This window comes from Symphalangus syndactylus, chromosome 23, assembly GCF_028878055.3.
Source record: "Symphalangus syndactylus isolate Jambi chromosome 23, NHGRI_mSymSyn1-v2.1_pri, whole genome shotgun sequence".
Classification (NCBI taxonomy): Eukaryota; Metazoa; Chordata; class Mammalia; order Primates; family Hylobatidae; genus Symphalangus; species Symphalangus syndactylus.
In genome coordinates, this window is record NC_072445.2 from 28,458,143 (window position 1) to 28,480,496 (window position 22,354).

At 32.6% G+C, this 22,354-nt stretch overlaps 1 protein-coding gene across 1 annotated transcript in view; it reads left to right on the forward strand.

Moving 5' to 3' along the window:
* The window catches only part of HCRTR2 (hypocretin receptor 2), a 259,297-nt gene that overhangs the window by 229,141 nt on the left and 7,802 nt on the right, over positions 1-22,354 (forward strand). Inside the window, exon 5 of the mRNA XM_055264032.2 lies at positions 7,528-7,643. Coding sequence (XP_055120007.1) covers positions 7,528-7,643 — 116 coding nt within the window. The remainder of the gene's footprint in view (positions 1-7,527; positions 7,644-22,354) is intronic.

Sequence of the window (22,354 nt, forward strand, 5' to 3'; positions counted from 1 at the left end):
TGCTAGCACAAATCTGGGCACAGGAAAGAATGACAGAAACTAAAATAACCCTGCATGTCAGCATAACATGCACTGATTCCAATATATCACATGAAATATATATATATATATATATATATAAAATCTGACCTCTTCTAGATAACATACTAAAATGGCTCATATTTAGAGAATTCATACATTAAGATTGTTTTTTATTAGAAAGATGTATCAAAACAAGCAGTGCACGCCAGGGATTGATTAAGGATAATATTCTTAAATATTGTAATCTTTGAATTTCTGTTATTTCCTACCTTGGTGTTTGTACTAGAACACCAAAAGGAAAAAAAGCCAATCACTGATATATTAGGCATATACTGCAGGATATATCTACAGCAAGATAATATTTAAGAGAGGCTGGGATTATTTCATATATTGTTGTAAGACCTATAATAACTAAAATTTTATAATTTGCTTTATCCGTTACCCCAAATATCAAATATCTGTCTTTTATTGGGATTTACTTTTCCTTTTTAACATTGCAACTTTTTTTGTTGTATTTTTCTCTGTATAATTTTCAGTTTTTTCCAATTTTCCGAGTTAATAGTGTAGACAAAAACAAAATAAATGGAAATTTCCAAAATGGTAGGAATATTTATGAAGTGTCTTATGTCCCATTCATTTAATGCTCAAACACCACCCTGAGAACTTAGTATATGTCAGGCATTGTGCCCACCTGGAGAGAAACAGACTCTGCTTATGGGAGCACACTCTATATAATAAGGCTCAAAGGCCAATAAACACATTTTTATAGGGTAATCAGTATTTTAATATATTTATATACAAAATGCTGAGAACACAAATGAGAGAACAAACTCAGTTCTGGCCACTTGAACAAAAGTTTACAGAGGAGCTGCTAACATTCCAGCAGAATATTAAAGATAAGCAAAAATTCTCCAGACTGAGAAGAGGGAAAAGGATGTCCAGAAAGCAAGAAAATCCACATCATGGATACTACATTACAAAGCAGAAAGAAAGTGAGTCAGCACTTGTAGTTTCTGGAGCATAGGGGCAGGTAGTGTAAATAATTGAGTTTTGAAAGAAGATGGGTTGGGGACTGACTGTGACATGTCTCTTATATGATCCTTTTACACTGATTTATATTTAGAAAGCCTAAAAAGGTATTTCTCAGAATCCTGTATTAAATTCAAGACTAAATTTAGCCCTAGAAAGATTATATTATTTTTTCAAGATTATGAAGCAAATAGGTATATTTAAATCTAAAGCTTCCTACTCGTAAGTTGGGATTCCTTAAGTTTTATAGAGATTGCAATTAGATAAAATATAAAAATATTTTTCAATATGTGTCAGCAGTATTTTCTCTAATATTCCGGCAATTAGTTTCACTTATATGTTTATGGGTTGCTTTTATAAGCTTTTCTTTTTTTAATGTTTCCCTGAATAATCAAGTAACAGTAACCTCCGTTAACAAAAAGATTGCAAAGTCATGGATTCCTGTTCAGTTATTATGATTAAGTAAATAGATGTATGATTTTTAAACTACCTCTGAGTGGTAAATATAAGTACATAAAACTCATTTCTACTCTGATATTTTATTACATAACTCTAGCATGGACATTTTCATTAAAAAAAAGGAAACAATTGTTGAATATGTAAAAATCTAAACTTAGCCTTCGGAAGTCATTTAAGAAAACTATTTGAAGGTGATTTTATAATAGCCTATAATTAAATGCTTATAAAGACTAAAATTAAGTATTATTGGACTGAATTGATTAGCTACAAAATCCAACTTAATAAAAGCTATATAGTCATTTAAATTTTAAATAAAATTGCTAAGAATATTTTTAAGAAAAAATCATTCAAGGCAGATTTTTATCTTTTTTATTAGACATTTATTATGATGATTTCTACATAGCATGTAAAATCATTGTTCATGTAAACTAGAAGTCCATGTTCAACTTACAATGTTAAACCTTTGCATACGTGTGATTGTCACAACTTTTTAAAAAACTGTAAGAAAGTATATTTTACAGTGTCATCTCTCCAAATTCAAACATTTTTAAAGGCCAACTGTCATTTAGCCTGATTTTTAAAACTATTGTAAAATATCTTCTATTTGAGATTAATTCATAAACTGTGTTTCTTATCTTTATTCTAAGTTAAATCAATAATGTAGTTATAAAAGTAGAGAGTAGTATCATAATTATTCTACAACCAATATGGCAGTGGAAAAAAATTTGGAAAAGCAATTTGGTCAGTTGATACATATCTATCAAATAACTTTTGGAAAAGTTCTGTAAATGCTGTTTTACTCATGGTGCAAAATAACTGAGAACTCTGTCTAACTAAAAAATTTACCAGAAATATGTAATTATATATGGATAAATGATTTCTAAAACTAATTATATTCATTATTGCCTATTACTTCTTCATAAAAATAACCATACGCCATGATTTCTGGCAGACACACACAACACTCAAGAACATATAAATAATGTAAATACTCATTTTAATAATCTTTAAAATATACATTTGTATGTGTTCACTGTTTGCTTCAGTCACATCATTTCATACTTCTAAAATTATTAAATTAACCCACAATTTCTTTCTTGCTTGGTTTGTAAATGCATAGTTCTACAGGAAAGATCCTATAGAAAGAAATTCTTTGCTGGGTGTGGTGGCTCAAGCCTGCAATCCCAGCACTTTGGGAGGCCGAGATGGGCGGATCATGAGGTCAGGAGTTCGAGACCAGCCCGGCCAACATGGTGAAACCCCGTCTCTACTGAAAACACAAAAATTAGCTGGGCATGGTGGTGGGCGCCTGTAATTCCAGCTACTCGGGAAGCTGAGGCAGGAGAATCGCTTGAAACCAAAGGCGGAGGTTGCAGTGAGCCGAGATCACGGCACTGTACTCCAGCCTGGGCAAAAGAGGGAGACTCCGTCTTCAAAAAGAAAGAAAATAACTCTTTTTATACACTCAAAGTTATATTTTCTTCACTATTCATTCATCCAGTGTTTAATTAGCATGTACCCTTGGTCAATTGCTCTGGACACTGGAGATTAGTAACATCTCTCTTTTTGAATATTACTGACAAATTGGTCTTTGATAGGCTAAAAAAAAATGGAACCCTTTTTACAGTCAAAGTAATTATGGCATCTGGCCTATTATGAGGTTTGAAAGCATATAAATATGTGTATATGTCTATTAATGGGAAGATTTATTAAACATATTTATTAGGGAGAAGATAGTAAAACATATTAAAGATTCAGGTAAACTTAATGAACCCCTAAACTTTGAAAAGACATTCCAAATTGAATACTGGGAAATTATATATAATTTACTTGTTCATTCAATTCCTGATAAGTGTACCATGAAAGAGAATGTTTCTAGTTTCTAGATAATTAAGATAACATGCTGGCTGAATAATGAACCTTAACTCATCTGAGAGAAATTAAGTTTTGCCTGTCAAATATATGATATAACTCTTTAATCTCTGATTTCAAAGACTAAAGATCCACATTTGTTCCTTATTAGTTAGTTTCGTATATATATATAATTTATTTAGATTGTGCTTATTCATCAGTTGAGTAAAAAGAGTAATTATTAATGATTATCAATATTTAAAACTTTTTTTAATTAAAGTAATGCTTATGTGAAACAAATTTTGTGTAGCTATATTCTAGGTTATATACAAATGTCTTAAATGCATTGAAGACATTGCTTATGAAGTACAGAAAGACTTCAAAGATATTTTCATCACACATAATTTAAAATTTCAATGGCATATCTGAGTTTTTAATCAGCTTAGACAATCATGTTTCCCTGGTTATCTATTATAATCTCCTTATTCAAACAATCTATCCTATCCTGGAAGTATAATTTTGCTTGATCTTTTTTCCATATCAGTGTTTATTATCATAATGTGCAGTCATTTACATATTTTTACATAGCAGTCAATATTTACATATTACATAGCAGTCAATTACATATTTTTTCTAATTATTCATAAATATACCAACCACATAGGAGCTTTTGCTACCATCTATTCAAAACGTCAAACTGTTATCACAGTGATACTATCCATAGCTGCAGTGGAAAAAATTTACCTGTCAAATCTACTTTCCTCTATCCACTCAATTTGTCTTATGCAGGCAACAGGGCTTCACAGGTATGTAAGCTTCAAAGTTATATAGACTTTTTAATGAGGAAAGCTCATGTGACACTTCTTCAAAACAAATAAAAGTTCAAAGCCTCTTAGGTGCCTGGGAAGTGCTGAGGTCACTTTCAGATTCCTTTGAAATTGGCCCACCAAATGCTGTGTAGGCTGTAGCACTTCAAAGGGAAAGACTGTTTGTTATTCCTCCAGTCAGAGTGCTTGAATGTTATCACTTTTTATGTAACTGGCCTGCTTTACAGGATCAACTTGAAAGAAAGTTAGAAACTGATGAGGTAGGTGAGTGCTACCTGGGCCATAGAGTAGCTAAAAATGACACCTCAAATTGGTCTCTTAGACCTGCCAACACATGCATCCTACTGACCCCGCTGAAGATTGCAGTGGATAAAGACATCTAAACCGAAAGAGAAGATAGGTTTAGAAGGATGAATATGGAGAAAATTAGACTCAAACTCAACTGCATCTGAAAGACAGCCTATGGAAATAAGATTGTGGAGGATATTAAACTCATAAATATGTTAAAATAAATTCAGCAAGAATCAAATGCATGATTGCTCAATAAATATTGTCTATTATTATGACAATCATCATGCTTATTATTGATTAATCCCGACTGTAAACTGCCCTTATCACAAATTTGATCACGTAACCAAGCTTTCATGCTTCTACACCCCCTTTATGAAGTAATGAAAAGAATAAAATGCATAGAGGTAATAGCATTATTCATCAACAATACTATGGGACAAACCCCCTTGTCAATAGAAAAGTCAAAATAACATATGTAAGTTTTAGAAGAAAAACAAAACAGCTCTGTTGTGTTAGCATTCAATTAGAATTATAATGAGTTAATTACGTTTAATATCTATGGAGTCTATGCGAGATATATTGCTTCCTCTTTTACATTGCAGTAAAAGGAGGTAGACCATTGTGATATATTCGAATACTAGTACAAACATATCTTCTAAAATCTACAGGGAACTCAAACAAATCAGGAAGAAAAAATGCAAACAAACCTATCAAAAGTTGGCTAAGAACATGAATAGACAATTCTCAAAAGAAGGTATACAAATAGCCAACAAGCATATGAAAAAATGTTCAGTATCACTGAGAATCAGGGAAATGCAAATCAAAACCACAATGCAATACCACTTTATTTTTTTTATTTTTATTTTTTTGACGGAGCCTCGCACTGTCGCCCAGGCTGGAGTGCAGTGGCGTGATCTCAGCTCTCTGCAACCTCTGCCTCCCGGGTTCAAACGATTCTCCTGCCTTGGTCTCCCAAAGTGCTGGGATTACAGGCGTGAGCCACTTTGCCTGGCCAATACCACTTTACTCTTACAAGAATGGCCATAATCAAAAAGCCAAAAAATAATGGACATTGGAATGAATGTGGTGGAGAGGGAACATTTTTACACTGCTGGTGGGAATGTAAGCTAGTACAACAACCATGGAAAACAGTGTGGAGATTTCTTAAAGAACTAAAAGTAGATCTACGATTTGATCCATCAATTCCCCTACTCTGGTAGCTACCCAGAGGAAAATAAGCCATTATACTAAAAAGATATTTGCACATGCATGTTTACAGCAGCACAATTTGCAAATGGAAAAATATAGAACCAGCCCAAATGCCCATCAATCAATGAGGGAATAAAGAAAATGTGGTATGTATATACCATGGAATACTACTCAGCCATAAAAAGGAACGAAATAATGGCATTCCCAGCAACCTGGAGGGATTTGGAGACCATTATTCTAAGTGAAGTAATTCAGGAATGGAAAACCAAACAACGTATGTTCTCACTCATAAGTGGGAGGATGCAAAGGCATAAGAATGATAAAATAGACTTCAGGTACTCAGGGGAAAGTGTGGGAGAGTGGGTAAAGGATAAAAGACTACAGATTGGGTAAAGTGTACACTGCATGGGTGATGGATGCACCAAAATCTCAGAAATCACCACTGAAGATTCATGTAACCAAACACCACTTGTTCCTCCAAAACCTACTGAAGTAAAACCAAACACCACCTGTTCCCCCAACACCTATCAGAATAAAAAATTTAAAAAATACATACATAAATAAAATCAGATTCCCGACATAATATATAAATATATTATATGTTATATATAAAATATAAAATATACTATATAATATAGTATATGTTACATATATTACATATACTTATTAATATATAATATTATTTATGTTACATCTAAATATGTAATGTATAATTTGTTATATATTTATATATTTATATATTAAATATGTAATATATTAATATATTATATGAATATTATATCTAATATTAATATATAAAATATAAATATATAAATATATAATGATTATATAAAATATATATTATGTAGGGACTCTGAATTTATTTATGTATTTATGTATATCTATAAGGTAGGGAATATATGTATGTATTAGGTAGGGAATATATATCTTCTAGAGCATTTACAAAGTTAGTAATCAATATAATTTAGAAAAGCTAAAATATTAAACCACAATGCCATGAAGTGATTAATCGACTTGTTAGTAAGTGGCTAATCTGTGATGTGTATCATTTGTGTACATAGGATTAATTATAAATAAAAAATTACTACAGTCCTAGAGGTGTTTATGCTTAATAAGTGAGAAAATATTCATATTGGATTGGAGAAAATTAATGTTATAAAGCCTTAAAATTCTCATTTTTATTAAAAGTATATATATGTATTTTTAATAAAAGCATACATACACCACAGGCATACTATGCTAAAGAGGAATTTTGTATGTGTTCCAATAAGTCAACAAAAAGAATCATTGTCACATTTTTATTGTATTTAGTTTTCAAAATTTTTTTCACATTTATATTTGGAGATACAACTGAGAATAGCCTCCCATTTCTCAGGGAACTTACATTCTAATAAGGAACAACCAACTGAGTTTATATTTTCTTCCCATTTTAACCAAAGCATTAGTTTTTAGGTTTTCATTGATTCATGTCCCTTTTTGTAAATAAAAGTTTAGAACAACCCAAATTAATTTTGTTACTTAGCCAGATGTAATCAAGTCAAATAAAGGTCCTTTTAATAACTGAACACTTGACTTTGCATAGCACAAATTAAGAAATAGCTAATTCTTATTTCTCTGAGTATATTAAGTGAAATTACGACTTCACATTTGGCATGTGTGTACCCATATACTGAGTAAAATAAGTTGTTAAATATTATGAATTATTTTTCCCCTTTGAGTATATGACGATGAAATCATATAAAAGGTAAATATGCACTTTGAAGAAAAGCATTGACATGTATCTTTTTAAAAAGTCCATCAATTGTAACGTAAGGTTTTGTTGTTTTGACTTTCATCCTAGGTGAAATTTATCCCAAGATGTACCACATCTGTTTCTTTCTGGTGACATACATGGCACCACTGTGTCTTATGGTGTTGGCTTATCTGCAAATATTTCGCAAACTCTGGTGTCGACAGGTATATAGTTTCAAATATTTTGCGTGTGTTATTCCTCCACACATAATTTGTTATTTGTTATTGCTTCCAAATAATTTGTCTGTGCTTTTTTTTTTAGGATGCACTTATAAACAAAATTTAAGAATGCGTTGAACCAACATAACATCTTCAGAAAAGTATTATATTGTGTGTTCTTCTAAAGTAATGAGAACCTAGACATAGAAATATGTCTAGGCATTTTTAGAATAATATTCAGGAAATGTATTATATAAACTGATTAAGTACTTTACATTTTAAATAAAATTTAATATCTGTGATTAATTGTCTTTTGTCTAGGAATAACATTAATTTCACTTTCTATGAGAAATAGCAAATAAAAATTCCTTTAGAGTTTTTTGAGACTCTAAGTCTGAAAGGTTATATTTTTAATCAGATTTATTTAAAACATTTGAACATACAGGTTAAATCTCCAACTTCAAAGATCTCATTTTTTAGAATATTACAAGAATCAGGCAGAATGTATATAAAAACTGTATATAATGCTGATTTGGGGTTACTACACTTTGTTAGATAATTCTGCTGTATCAGTGAATGTTTGTATTCATTTACTCAGTTATTCATTCCTCAAATACATATCATGAAACTTTCACATACATTTCTCACAAAAAAGCTAAAAATTCTACTTTTTGCCATTGAGGAATTCATAGTCTAGAGGAGGGGCATCGTCAGATGCAGGGTGAAAATTACTTTAAATATAAGCACAGGTAATCAGAGCAAAATGTACTAAAAGTGTATCTAATCCAGGAAAGGTAACATTTAACTTAAACCTTGATGATTTGAAGGATATCACCAACGAACACATTTAGTCGTTTGTAATATAGAGACAAAATACTCGGTCTCTGGCATTTTGTAAAATGTATCTTAAAATGCCACAATTCTTAGAGATGTATTTCTCTCGTTCTCTAAACTTACTGCCAATACTTACTTTATGAGGCTTGTGGAAGGCCATGCCATTAGTCTGTTTTCTCTGACACATTTTATCCAACTGAAAAGATTTACTGGAGTCACTTTAATTCATTAAAAAGATTACACAAACACTTTATTTGGTCTTTGAGGATGTGTCTTTGTTTTTTTAATCAACCCTTGTTATTCGAAGCGTTTTTCAAGATCATCTTTCACTGACTGGATTTGAGCAACACTCATATTTTTTTAACACTATATGGCTCATAACTTCAATATTTTCTCTTTCCCTCTACTTTTACAAAGAAGTCATTTCTTTTATGACGTTATAAGTGAAACCAGTAGCAACATTTATTAACATTTTGTTTCCCATCATTTTTTACTATAAAAACTAATATAGACTACTATAAAATATGAGTGGTGATTTTCTAGATGTTGGTGACAGTCTTCTCAGCACTCTCCACCTCCCTATGAAGCCAATGCTTATATTTTAGGGTGTTTGTTACTGCAGCATCCTGCTTCCTAGTACCTATTATTGTATCTGTCAGGTTCTGCTAGGTTATTATTCTTCTATTAAAAAATGTGGTTTGCAACAAGAGTTCTGTTTCACTGCTATTAGAGGTCAGTGGGGAGGGCTCGCTGGGCCACTGCACTCCATTTGTTTTCTCGTTCCAGAACCTAGTCTGAAGAAATGGCACTTTCTGGGACATGCCATTCTGAGACTGAGAGAAAAAGAAAACTGGAAGAAAAGTATATTTTCTCTTAATGTCTTTTATGAACCGGCATGTGTTACATCTCACTTTTCATTGGCTAAAACAAGTCACGTGGTTAAACTTGATCACGAAGAGGGGACACATTCTTCTCTGACAGAAAGACATCCCACATCACAGGGCAATGGGGAGCTTCCTACAAGCTGGGGATGAATGATCTGGCATGATACACTATAGAGAAGTCAAAAACACAGGGCCAGACTGCATGAATTTAAATCCTGACTCCACCACTTAGCATTGACATGAATTTTATAAATGGCTTAAATTCTTGTGATTCCCTTTATTAACTTTAAAATGGGGTTATATAGCATCTTCCTCATAGGTTTGTTACATGCTTTCAGGGGTGTCCAAGGGAGAGAACACCGTCGTGGGTTCTTAGTTTCTATTTCTGCTTGGGCCAGTAAAACCCCTTCCTCATCTCTCTTTTCTGCTTAATACTAGAGACAGAAACTAAAAACCAGGGCTTCAAGCTGCTAAAAGCCTAAAACAAAACAGAACTACAACAACAAAATAAGGTGGGTTGGACAAGCTTGCTTAGATGAATTAACTCAAATGCCTAAAATACAGAAAGTGCTCATTAAACAAAATATCTTAATAGATGTTGTTGAATAATGGCCTCTCAACTAATTGTACTTATATTTAAATAGCAAGCATGTGTTGAATTGGTATATGTGACTATTTTTTTAAAAAATGCACATTGAAATACCAGTATAGTGCTTCTTATTTGTCTGGTTCCTCTACTAAGATAAAGATAGTCTCGCTGTCATCTTTGTATCCCTATAAATAGCACGTGCTCAGCACACATCAGTTGCTTTTTTCATAAGAACAAAGTGAGTAGAAGAGGAGAAAGTGCTGGGGAAGTTTAGAGAGGACATAGAGAATCTATTGCCCAGTTACTCCGATAAACATTTGTAGAAATGGATTAGAATCTGAAAAATTTCTTGAAGGGGAAAAGCAATTAATGAGCAAGTAGGAATGAAGATATTTTAGATTTGGATTCAGATTTTGTTGGGGAATGTTCAGTGTTAAGATTATCCCCTATTTCCTTATTTTTACTAGTTAGTGTGCATTGTATAAAAGATATGCTTATAATTTCTTATTCATTTATTTACAAATTGACATACCTTTAAAACTCTTTCAAGGTTGTAATGTATCTGTCTTGTTACTTTTACATGGTAAAACTTTACCATGATACCATGGTTACCCTAAAGTTTACATGGTACCATCAGAGAAAATGTTTTAAAAAGTTTGTTAAATGAATGAGTGACACCAAAATCCAAACAATTTAATTTTCCACCATTTAAGCATATAGTTTGACATTTCCCAAACTCTAAAATAAAGTTTAAAATAAACTGCATCACAGATTCATAAATAATCCACATTCTTTTCATGAATTATCCTGATTAGTACAAGCCACATGATTCAGAAGATTTGCAGTAAAATGCCTGGGCTGTGAAACTAAAGTCATTTACAAAACAGATTGGAATAGAAAAATACTAGGTTCAGCTGAACTCACTTTAGCAGCCACAATAAAGTGAATTAACCCCAAATGGGTGATTACATAGAATTCTGCTTGAGCAACTCTCAATTTCCAACTGTTAGTGTCTATAAACAAAGTTGTAAGGCATTATGTGTGCCATAGCCTACATCAAGTGAGCCATCAAATGAAGAGCTTGTCCTATTTGCTTAAAATTACAGGGATGCATGAACTCTGTTATGCACTTTTGAATTAGTAAGTGTAAGATTATTAGTGAGCAAATTGTGTGTCCTTGTCTGACTTTCTCAAGAAGTTTAAGCCTCATTAAAAGAATTAGCTAATGCATTGCTGTGAACTACTTAAATTCTCTCTCTCTCTCTCTCTCTCTTTTTTGGCAGTTTGACTCAGAGTACTCAGGAAATTCTACAGATTATTTGCTAAAACTTATTTTTTTAAAGAACTTATCTTGCTTGACCCTTTCATTTATCGGTCAGCATTTTTTCTAGTTCAGACCATTCATATAATTCAACACTATTATCTTAATCGTCATGTGCTTGTGTTAATTTATTTCACATTCATTAAGCACATACTCTGTGTCAGCTATGGTGTGAGGTACCGAGGATGGACTGTAATGGATATTTGGGTCTGAAACTATAGTTCAGCTTTTCAAGGCCTTTGGAAGACCTTCCTGTTCCCAGCTCTTATCACAAAGTTTTCTGCTGCTCTTTATTCAGCACTCTTCTAAGAGAACTTAAGATAAATAATATTTGATGATGACAAATCAGTCTAGTGTGAGAAAATAGACAGCAAACAAATTACAATTGCAGGGGCAGAATCAAGAAGGCAGTAACTCGAGTCCATACAAAAAGGAATAAGGAGCACCAGTGAAGGTAACTGCAGAGGTGAATACTGTAGACAGAATAAACATATTTATCTTCTGTTATCTAATGTAAAGAACAGCTGCATAAAATTGTGAAGATTCACCTTATAATGTATACAGATGTAATTCAAAAAAGGAGGAGGAAATGGAGCTATATTGGAGCAAATTGGTTTTTTACTACTGAAATTACATTGACATAATCTAAGCAGATTGTTTAGATTAAGTTGCTAATTTTAATCCCTGGTGTAACCACTAAGAAAATAATTTTTTGAAAAATGTAGAAATATAGGTAAAGCAACAAAAGAATTAAAATAGTATACAGAAAATATTTAACACAAAATAAAGCAGTAGTGAGGAAATAGAGGAAGACAAGAGATACAATATATATGTCACAAATAGTAAAATGGCAGATATAAATTATATTTTCTTAATAATTAGATTAAGTGTAAATGGATACAATACTTCAATCAAAGGGCATAGATTGACATAATAAATAAAAACCAACCAATAATTTAAAAAAATGCATGATCCAACTTTATGCTGTCTACAAGAGATATACCTTGTATTCAGATATACAAATACAAATAGATTAAATGTAAAATAACAGAAGTACTAAAACAATCACAAAAAGGGAGTTAATGTGGTTATACTAAAATTAGACAAAATAAATTTTAACAAAATATTACTATACATAGAGAGGGACATTTCATAATGATGATGGAGTCAATCCATCAGGAAGATATAAAAGTTGTAAACATACATGCATTTAGCAACTGAAACCCAAAATATACCAGGCAAAAAGCAGTAGAATTAAGGAGACAAGTAGGCAGCTAGAAAATTATAGTTGAAAATGTTAATACTCACTTGCAGTAATGGATAGAAAAACAGGCCGGGCGCGGTGGCTCACGCCTGTAATCCCAGCACTTTGGGAGGCTGAGGCAGGTGGATCACGAGGTCAGGAGATCCAGACCATCCTGGCTAACACGGTGAAACCCCATCTCTACTAAAGATACAAAAAATTAGCCGGGTGAGGTGGGGGGCGCCTGTAGCCCCAGCTGCTCAGGAGGCTGAGGCAGGAGAATGGCGTGAACCCAGGGGACGGAGCCTACAGTGAGCAGAGATCACACCACTGCACTCCAGCCTGGGCAACAGCGAGACTCCATCTCAAAAAAAAAAAAAAAAAAAAAAAAAAAAAAAAAAAAAAAAAAGAATAAACAGGCAGAATAGCAACAAGGAAATAAAAGATTTAAACAAATTATGAAACCACTGGGCTTAACAGATATTTATAGAACACTCCACCAAAAACAGAAGAATGCATATTTATCCCGTTTGCACATAAAACATTTTCCAGGTTAGATCATAAGATATGCTCTAAAGCAAGCCTCAGTACATTTTAAACAATTAAAATAATAAAAAATGCATTTTCCTATCACGATGGAATTATATTAATTAGAAATTAATTATAGAAATTTTTGAAATTCACAACTGTATGACAATTAAGTCTTTTAAATAATCAATAGGTAAAAGAGGAAATCACAAGGGAATTTAGAAAATGTTTTTAGATGGATGAAAGTGAAAACACAACATATATACACATACAAAATGCAGCAAAGCAAATGCTGAGAGGGAAGCTGATAGCTATAAGCATCTATATTAAAACAGAAGAAAGCTTTTAAATAGAAAACCCTAATATTCCACCAAAAGAAACCAAAAAAAGAGAAAAAATCAAAACCAAAGCAAATATTAGGAGGGAAATAATACAGATTAGAAAGGGAATAAATGAGGCATAGAAAAACAATAGAAAAAAACCTATAAAACAGTAAGTTGGTACTTTGAAAAGATCAGAGAAAATGACAAACCTTTTCCTAAGTTAATCAAGAAAAAAGAGAGAAAACAAAAATCACTAACATCAGAAGTTATCTTCCCCATTTGATTTGCTTTTGCTTGGTCTATCACTACTGTCATTACAGAGATAAGAAGACAATAAGAGAACAGTAAGAAAAAAGTCTATGCCAACAAATAACCTAGATGAAATGGACAATTTCATAGAAAGACAGAAACTACTGTACCCTACTCAAAGAAAATTAGGAAATCTGAATAGAGATTGAATTAGTAATCAGGAAGTTTCCTACAGAGAGAAGCCCAAGTGGCTTCCCCATTGAATTCTACTTAACATTTAAACAAGTATTAATGCCAGTTCTTCACAACTTTTTCCAAAAAATACAAAAAGAGGAAACACTCTCATTTCCTTCCATGAGGCCAGAATTTCCCTGATACTAAAACCACAACCATTACAATAAAATAAAACTACACACTAATATAATTATAAATATGGATGTGAAGGTATTCAACAAAATGCTATCAAATCAAATCCAACAATATGTAAAAAGAATTATACACAATGATCAACTGTAAATTAGCCCACCATTGCAAGGTGGGTTTAACATATGAAAATCAATCAATGTATTGCATCATATTAATGAAATAAATGTCTAAAACCACACGATCAACTTAATAGATGCAGTAAAAGCACTTGAAAAAATACCATATGCATTCACGATAAAAACACTCAACCATCTGGGAATGAATGGGACTTCCTCAATTTGACAAAGGTCATCTATGAAAACTTCATAGCTGACATCATACTTAATGGTGAAAGACTGAATATTTCCCTACTAAAGTCAGAAGCAAGATAAGTATGTCTGCTACAACCATTTTCATTCAATGTTGAATAGAACTGATTCTTTACAGGGCAAACAGGCAAGAGATAATATTAACAATAATAAAAAATAAAAGGCATGACGATCACAAAATAAGAGGTAAACTATTTCTACTTGTAGGTTATGTGATATTTTATATAGAAAATCCTAACGAATTATTTTGCAAAACAGTACATTAGAACAAATAAATGAGTTCAGCTAGTTTTCAGGATGAAAGATTGATATACAAAAATCAATTTCATTTTTATACATTAGCAAAGAAAAATTTAAAATGAAATTAACAAAAATCATTTAAATAGCAACAAAATTAATCAAATACCTAGAAGTAGATTTAATTAAAGAAGCTTAATAAGAGACTTCATCCAGGCTCGATTGCTTATGCCTGTAATCTCAACACTTTGGGAGACTGAGGCAGGAGGATCACATGAGGGCAGGAGATCAAGACCAGCATAGTCAACGTGGCGAAACCATGTTTCTACTAAAAATACAAAAATGAGCCAGGCATGGTGGTGCAGTGCAAGACTATAATCCCAGCTACTCAGGAAGCTGAGGCATGAGAATCATTTGAGCCTGAGAGGCGGAGGCTGCAGTGAGCTAAGACTGCACCACTGCACTCTAGCCTGGGTGGCAGAGTTAGACTCTTGTCCAAAAAAAAAAAAAAAAAATTCTTCAACATAAACATGTATATTTAGGGAATGTCCAGAAATCATAGAAACATGGATTCCATGCAGCAGTTATAATTCCCTAAAAAGAGAATTATGAATTCACTGTATTGCTGAGGATTCTAACATAACCACCAAAGATCCAGGAAGAAAATTACCCTATTTTTGTATTTAAAAAGGTGCATCTATTAAATGATGTGGTTCTAGTCTCTATATAGGCAACAAAAATAATGAAAAGGAAATAGCTCTGGATTATTAAAAATAAATAGTATGTTGATCAAATCAATCAAATAGATAAGGTTCCTTCAATATTTTCAAGTTCTATACATGAATATCATTTACAATCATAATTATTAGCAACTTCAATGAGTAGCCCACAGTTATACAAGTTTCTCGAGCCAATTCGGAACTATTTCCATTCAAGCAACATATAGCCCATTTCTGTAACATTTCGTTCTCCATCATCATATTCAGTCTCAGAAAGGTTACCAACACAGTCCTTGAATCACATGTAGTACAGGTTAAGCATCTCTAATCCCAAAACCTAAAATTCTAGCTGCTCTAAAATCCCAAACTTTTGAGAGCTAACATGATTCCAGAAGTGGAAAATTCCCCTGCTACCTCATGTGACAGGTCGTGTCAGAAGTCAACCAAAACTTTGTTTCATATCCAAAATTATTAAAAATGTTATATAAATTTGCTTAAAGGCTATTTGTATTGGGTGTTTATAAAATGTAAGTAAGTTTTGGGTTTAGACTTAAGTCCCATCTACAAGATATCTTATTGTGTATATGAAAATAATCCAAAATCAAAAAAAACTCACATCTGAAACACTTTTGGTCTCAAGAATTTCAGATAAGGGATATTCAATCTGTGCACAACATGTACACCTACAATTACAAAATATCATTGAAAAAACTTAAAGAAGGACTACGTAAATTAAAAGATATTCTGTGTTTATGGATTGGAAGATTCAATCTTGTTAAAATAGAAACAATCTTCAAATTAATCTATGAATTCAATACAATTCCTATGAAAATCCCAGATGGCTTTGTATTTTGGACACAAATTGACAAACTGATCCTAAAATTAAAGTGGAAATGCAAGGGATAGAGAAGAGCCAAAATAATCTTGAAAAAGAAATGGAAAACTTACTTCCTAATGTCAAATCTTAATAAAAAGCCACAGCAACTAAGACAGTGTGGTACTTGCATACAGTTAGTCATATAGATCAATGGAATAGAAATCATGGCCTACAAATAAACTCTCATATTTATGATTAATTGAGTATTGATAAAGGTCTTAACACAGTTCAATGGGAAAAATCATAGTCCTGACAACAAATGGTGTTAAGACAATTGTATATCCACAAGCAAAAGAATGGAGTTGAACCTCAGCTCACACCATATTCAAAACTTAACTCAAAATGAATCATAGATTTATATGTAAAAGCTAATTCTTAGAAGAAAACACAGAAGAAAATCATCATGAACTTGGCTTAACCAATAGGTTCTAAATATGACACCAAAACCACAAGCAACAAATGACAACATAGATACATTAGACATTATCAAAACAAAAACTTTCGTGCTTCAAACTGCACCATTAAAAAAGTTAAAAGTCAGCCCATATAAATGCAGAAAATATTTGCAAATCATATATGTGTTAAGGAATTTGTATCCAGAATATACAAATAACTCTTATGAATTAATAATTAAAAAAATTACAAGTAGGCAAAGACTTGAATAAACAATTCTGCAAAGAAGATATACAAATGGTCAATAAGCACATAAGAAGCTGCTTAACATCATTACTTATTAGAGAAGTATTAATCAAAATCATGAGATACCTATTCATACTCAACAGGATAGATTTGTTTTAAAAGGCTGTAATCATTATTGGTCAGGATGTGGAGTAAGTGGAATCCTCCTACATTGTTGGTGGGAATGCAAAATTATGTAACTGCTTTGGAAAACAGTTTGGTAGTTCCTCAAAATCTTAGAGAATTACTACATTACCCACCAATTCAATCTCTAGTTATAGACCCAGAGAACTGAAGACATGTTTACACAAAAACTTGCACATGAATGTTCATAACAGTATATAATTCATAGTAGCCAAAAAGTGGAAACAACCCAAATGTTTTCGATGAATAAATGGAATAATTAATTGTTCTATATGCAAGCAATAAAATATTATTCAGCTACTAAAAGAAATGAAGCACCGATAGATACCACAAGACTGATGAATCTTGAAAACATACTAAGTGAAAGAAGCCAGGCACAGAAGGCCACATATTACATAATTCTATTTGCATGAAATGTTGAGAATAGGCAAATATATAGAGCCAAAAGAATTTGTCCTTGGCAGGGGCTGGCAGAATGCAACAATGAGAAGTGACTGCTAATGGATTTGGAGCCTCATTTGGCGGTGATGAATATGTTCTAGATTAGATAGTGATGATGTGATAGTTGCACAACCCTGTGAATATTCTAAAAATCATTTTTTGAACCCCTTAAAGCAGTGAGGTTTATGGTATGTGAATTATATCTCAATAAAACATTTTCTTTTAAAAAGAAAGAACAAAAATGATGGGATATTTTAAAATTTTAAAAATTGAAGACTTTTTTTTTTTTTTAGAAAGTTCTGCTGCTGAAACCACAGGGAAGGAAAAAAGGTTGAACACACAATTTGACATGTTAATGTAATGAGAGACTATAATAGGAATTATCCACGAGTTGTTTTTTCTGTACTTTCTGACTAAAGTTTTTTTCTGTACTTCTATGGACTTTTAAAATGGTCCATAGACGTGCAAAAAATGAGAGAACCTATTCCATGAAACCATGTATCAAGTCCCAGAGAGCAGAGGGAAAACCCTTTTTTTTTTTTTTTTTTTTTTTTTTTTTTTTGCAAAGAAGAAGTCATAGACAGTGTGACAGAATAATGTTGCGAGACAACAGATCTGGAGTTGGACAGGGGCAGAAGGCATAGTGAGAAGATCAGGTATTGCAGTTGTCATCCATAAGGGCCATCTGTACACTCTGAAACTGGAGCTATTCATAGTGAGAATGATGTTAAGAAAAGGAACAAATAAAATTATAGTCCTCATTATAAGAATTTAGCATGCAAATCTTATCAGAGCAGTACTGAGGTAAACAAGAAGTGTCAAGAAATCATGGAATTTAATGTGAAAAACTCCCTCGGAGTTGGAACACAGTCATCTTCATATGGTGGTGGCTGTAAGGGGCAAGGAAAAGTTTCATGGTCCCTGCTGAACAGGGAAATGTAAGGAGATTATTGTTTCATAGAAGACCACCAGTGCCTACCAAATATCCGTTATACTCTATCATGATGAAATGGGTAATGGGTTAAGGAATACGGTAAGGGGAAAGGAGACTTGTCCTACAAGTTTCTTAGCACTTAGCAAATGGAGCAGGCATTTGCTATGCATTAAAAAATAAGCATCATCCAAACTCTCAGACTCATCCAGCCACAAACTTAACTCTTTGTTCCTCCTCCTCCCAGATAAAATTCTCGACTTATTTCCATTTGTCATCTTTTTCTCACTAACCACCACCTCCACTGATGTCTCAGCCCACGTCAATGTAGCTTCAACTTTCATCATTACAGTGAAACAGCTTACATGAAAGTTACCAATGATTTCTAAAGAATATATATTTTTAAAGTTTATTTATTGATCTTTTGGCAGCATTAAGCAATGTTGTTCGTGGTTTCATTGCTTATATACTTTCTTCCTACTTTGATTTGAATACTTTTTGCTTCGAATACTTACCTTTCCTTCCCTGACCAGTAAATGCCACTTTGCTAGGTCTCTTCACAGCTGCATACTTTTCTTTTAGGTAGTCCCTTGTCCAGGCACTTTTTAAGTGAGGTGAGTATCAAATATATATATACAGCAGACTAGTCCTCTGGGATATACACAGTCACAAATACACTTAAACACTCATTGTACCTTCATTATAAATCTTGAAATGAGTTTTTATAAGTCCTGCAACCAAAGTTTAAAAAAGAATAAATTCTTTTTTTAAATTGTTTTGGCTATTCCAGGTCTTTTGCACTTTCATAAAAAATTAAAATCAGTACTTTCATTTCCACAAAAAAGACTGTTGTGGTATTGAACGTGATTAATTGCATTAACTCTATAGATTAATTTGGGGAGAATTGCCATATTAACAATACTAAGCCTTTTAATGCATGACCACAGTGAATCTATTTATTTAGGAGTTCTTTATTATCTCTCTGCAATGTTTCATCATTTTCAGTATATATATATATATAATGAAATATATATATTTATACATCTATTTTATGAAATATATATACATATATATATTTTATGAAATGTATGCCTAAAACACATTCTTTTGATATTGAAACTTTTAAAATTTAATTTTCCATTTATTGCTAGTATATATAAGTATAATTGATTTTTTTGTTTATTGATTTAGTGACCTGCTCCTTGCTAAATTCTTTTATAAGTTCTAGTGGGTTTTTGGTAGATTCTTTAGGATGATCTTTGTAAGCAATAATTTCTTCTCAATAGAACCAATCTGTAGGCATTTTATTTATTTTTCTTTTCTTCTTGTATTGGCTCAAAGTCCAGTACAATGCTGGGTACAAGTGGTGAGAGAAGACTTGATTTTTTGAGTGGTAAGCCAACACTGCATTGCTAGAATAAATCTGAATGAGCAAATGATATTATCCTATTTATATATTGCAGGCTTTAATTTGATAACATATTTTTAAAGAGCTTTCTATCTCTATTCATGAAGGATATTTACTTGTTAGCTGTCTTTTGTTATCATATCTTTGCTTATAAAGATAAATGTGGCCTCATGAAATTTGTTGAAAAATTATATTTTCTGTGCATTTCATTAAAAGTCTGAACAAGATTGGAATTATTTATTCTTTACTGTCTGATTGAATTCATTAATGGACCTATCTGGGCCTGGAGATTTTTTTGTAGCATAGTTTGTAAGTACAGAGTCAGTTTTGGTCATCTTTGTCTTTCAAAGGCTTTGTCCATTTCATGTAAGTTGGCAAATTCATTGTTTATTCATAATATTTTTAATGTTTGTAGCATGTTTGCCTCTTCCTTATAACTTTATCCTGGTCACAAACACTTTTTAAGACAGAGTAGGTTTTAAGGTCCATCATGTACATGCTATTTCCAATTCATAACTGTGGTAATACATTTTTCAGGGTGTATTTTTGTGTTAAATATAATTTATAAAGTTTATTTATAATCGTGAAATAAAAGTGGGGTGCATGTATTTTACTTAATCCTTCTCAGTGCCTGCTTGATTGAAATCTATGAGATTTACAATAACGTACTTTTAGGGATGCATTAAGGATTACTAGTGCATAGTTCCTGGAGCTCAGTAATGTCAGTTATTCCTCTTAATTTTATACCGAGTTTCTCTGAATTCTCAGTGTCTCTAGACAGCTTATCAATGGAGAAATTTATGTCTCTTCAAAATGAATGCAGGATTCAGCATCTTCTATCCTTATTTAGATCATTGTCTAAAAAGGGCATCACTACATTTTTTTTTCCCGATTTCAGGGACCATAGCTTTCTCTTTATGAAAACTGTATTTTTTTGGGGGGGTGGGGGATGGAATTTTGCTCTTGTTGCCCAGGCTGGAGCATAATCGTGTGATCTCATCGGCTCATTGCAAACTCTGCCTCCTGGGTTCAAGCGATTCTCCTGCCTCAGCCTCCCGAGTAGCTGGGATTACAGGCATGTGCCACAATGTCCAGCTAATTTTGTATTTTTAGTAGAGGCGGGGTTTCTCCATGTTGGTCAGGCTGGTCACGAACTCCCAACCTCAGGTGACCCAGAACTGTTTCTAATGGCTGCAGAAGTCATCAGATGCAGAATGTTGATTCTCTCCTTCAGGGGAACAGTCAGTGATAGAATCACTAAAGTTTAATTGATCTATCAGAGATCATTTAGTTCAAGATAATTTAGCAGACACATACAGGCTTTTCATGATAGAAGTCTCCTGGAACATTCCAGCATCCATTGCTCATTCTTATCAGTTATTTTTTAAAATTGCTGTTTAAAATGAGAGTCACAGAAGAGAAAGTTCCTATCTGTCCCCAACCAGTGGGTTAAAAGATTGAGTTGAACCACTACTATGTGAAAAAGATTGTCTATATGACAAGACATACAGAGTGAGAAGACAAATAATTTATCCGATATTTTCCATTCAAGGACAGGTTTTTGTTAACGTCATTTGCCTCTTCAAGAAAGAAGATGGTCAAAGGAAATGTCATATTAATTTATCTGTGTGGACATATAAGTAAAATTCTGTTCTCAAAGATTATTGAACAGACTTTGATCTTGTGGTGTAAAAAGCAACAAAATCCATTGAACATCCATTCTGAGAGACCACAAGGACACATTGGTCAGCACTGGTTTGCCGCACAGAGACAGAAAGCAAAAGCTGAATAATCTTAACAGAACTAAGGTGGCCTTTTCTTGCACTTGTTGGCACATTTTCCTCTTTAAAAAATTATGCATGCTGAATTTTATTGTTCTGTTCACTAAACACTATCAATCTTCATGAGCTTACAATTAAGAAAATATTATACTTGGAGGGACTCCCTGCTATTATCAAATAACTTTGAAAAGAAATGGAAAAGTACAAGTTGTGTAATTATTGTTATAAATTCCAGCTATTTGAAATATTAATGTAAGACCACAAAAAATCCTCAGTGGGTTTGTGCTCATTTTAAAGGGCTGGACCACAAAATTGATTTCAAACAATTTCATAACTACAAATAGTGAATAACAAAAAAATACTTGATTTTTTAAAACTATGCTTTTATTCAAAGGTTTGCTGTGTCCGAACTTGAGAAGCAGAAAACCTGAAAAGCTACAGGTAGTTAAGTCCTATCTCTCTGTCTGGCAGCAGATGGCAGTATTGATCCGTGAAAAAAAATCCATGCGGGTTGCTTGACGTTACTTGCTGGGTGTTCCTTTGCTTTAAACTTTGCTATCTGAGCTCAACAAAAATTCCTAACGAGATAATATGGCTGTCATCTCTTTATCATTCTCCTTTTCCAAGCTTTGTTCTTTTTACAAGGAAATATCTTTCCCACTTGCAGCTTTCTTTAGACATTGACAAAATTTTGATGTTTTATCTTTGTTTTCCACACAAACTCCTATTTGGCATTCGTCTGAATTAATACCAAGCACAGAGTAAGCTCAGCAAATGCTCTGGAGAAACAGGCGCT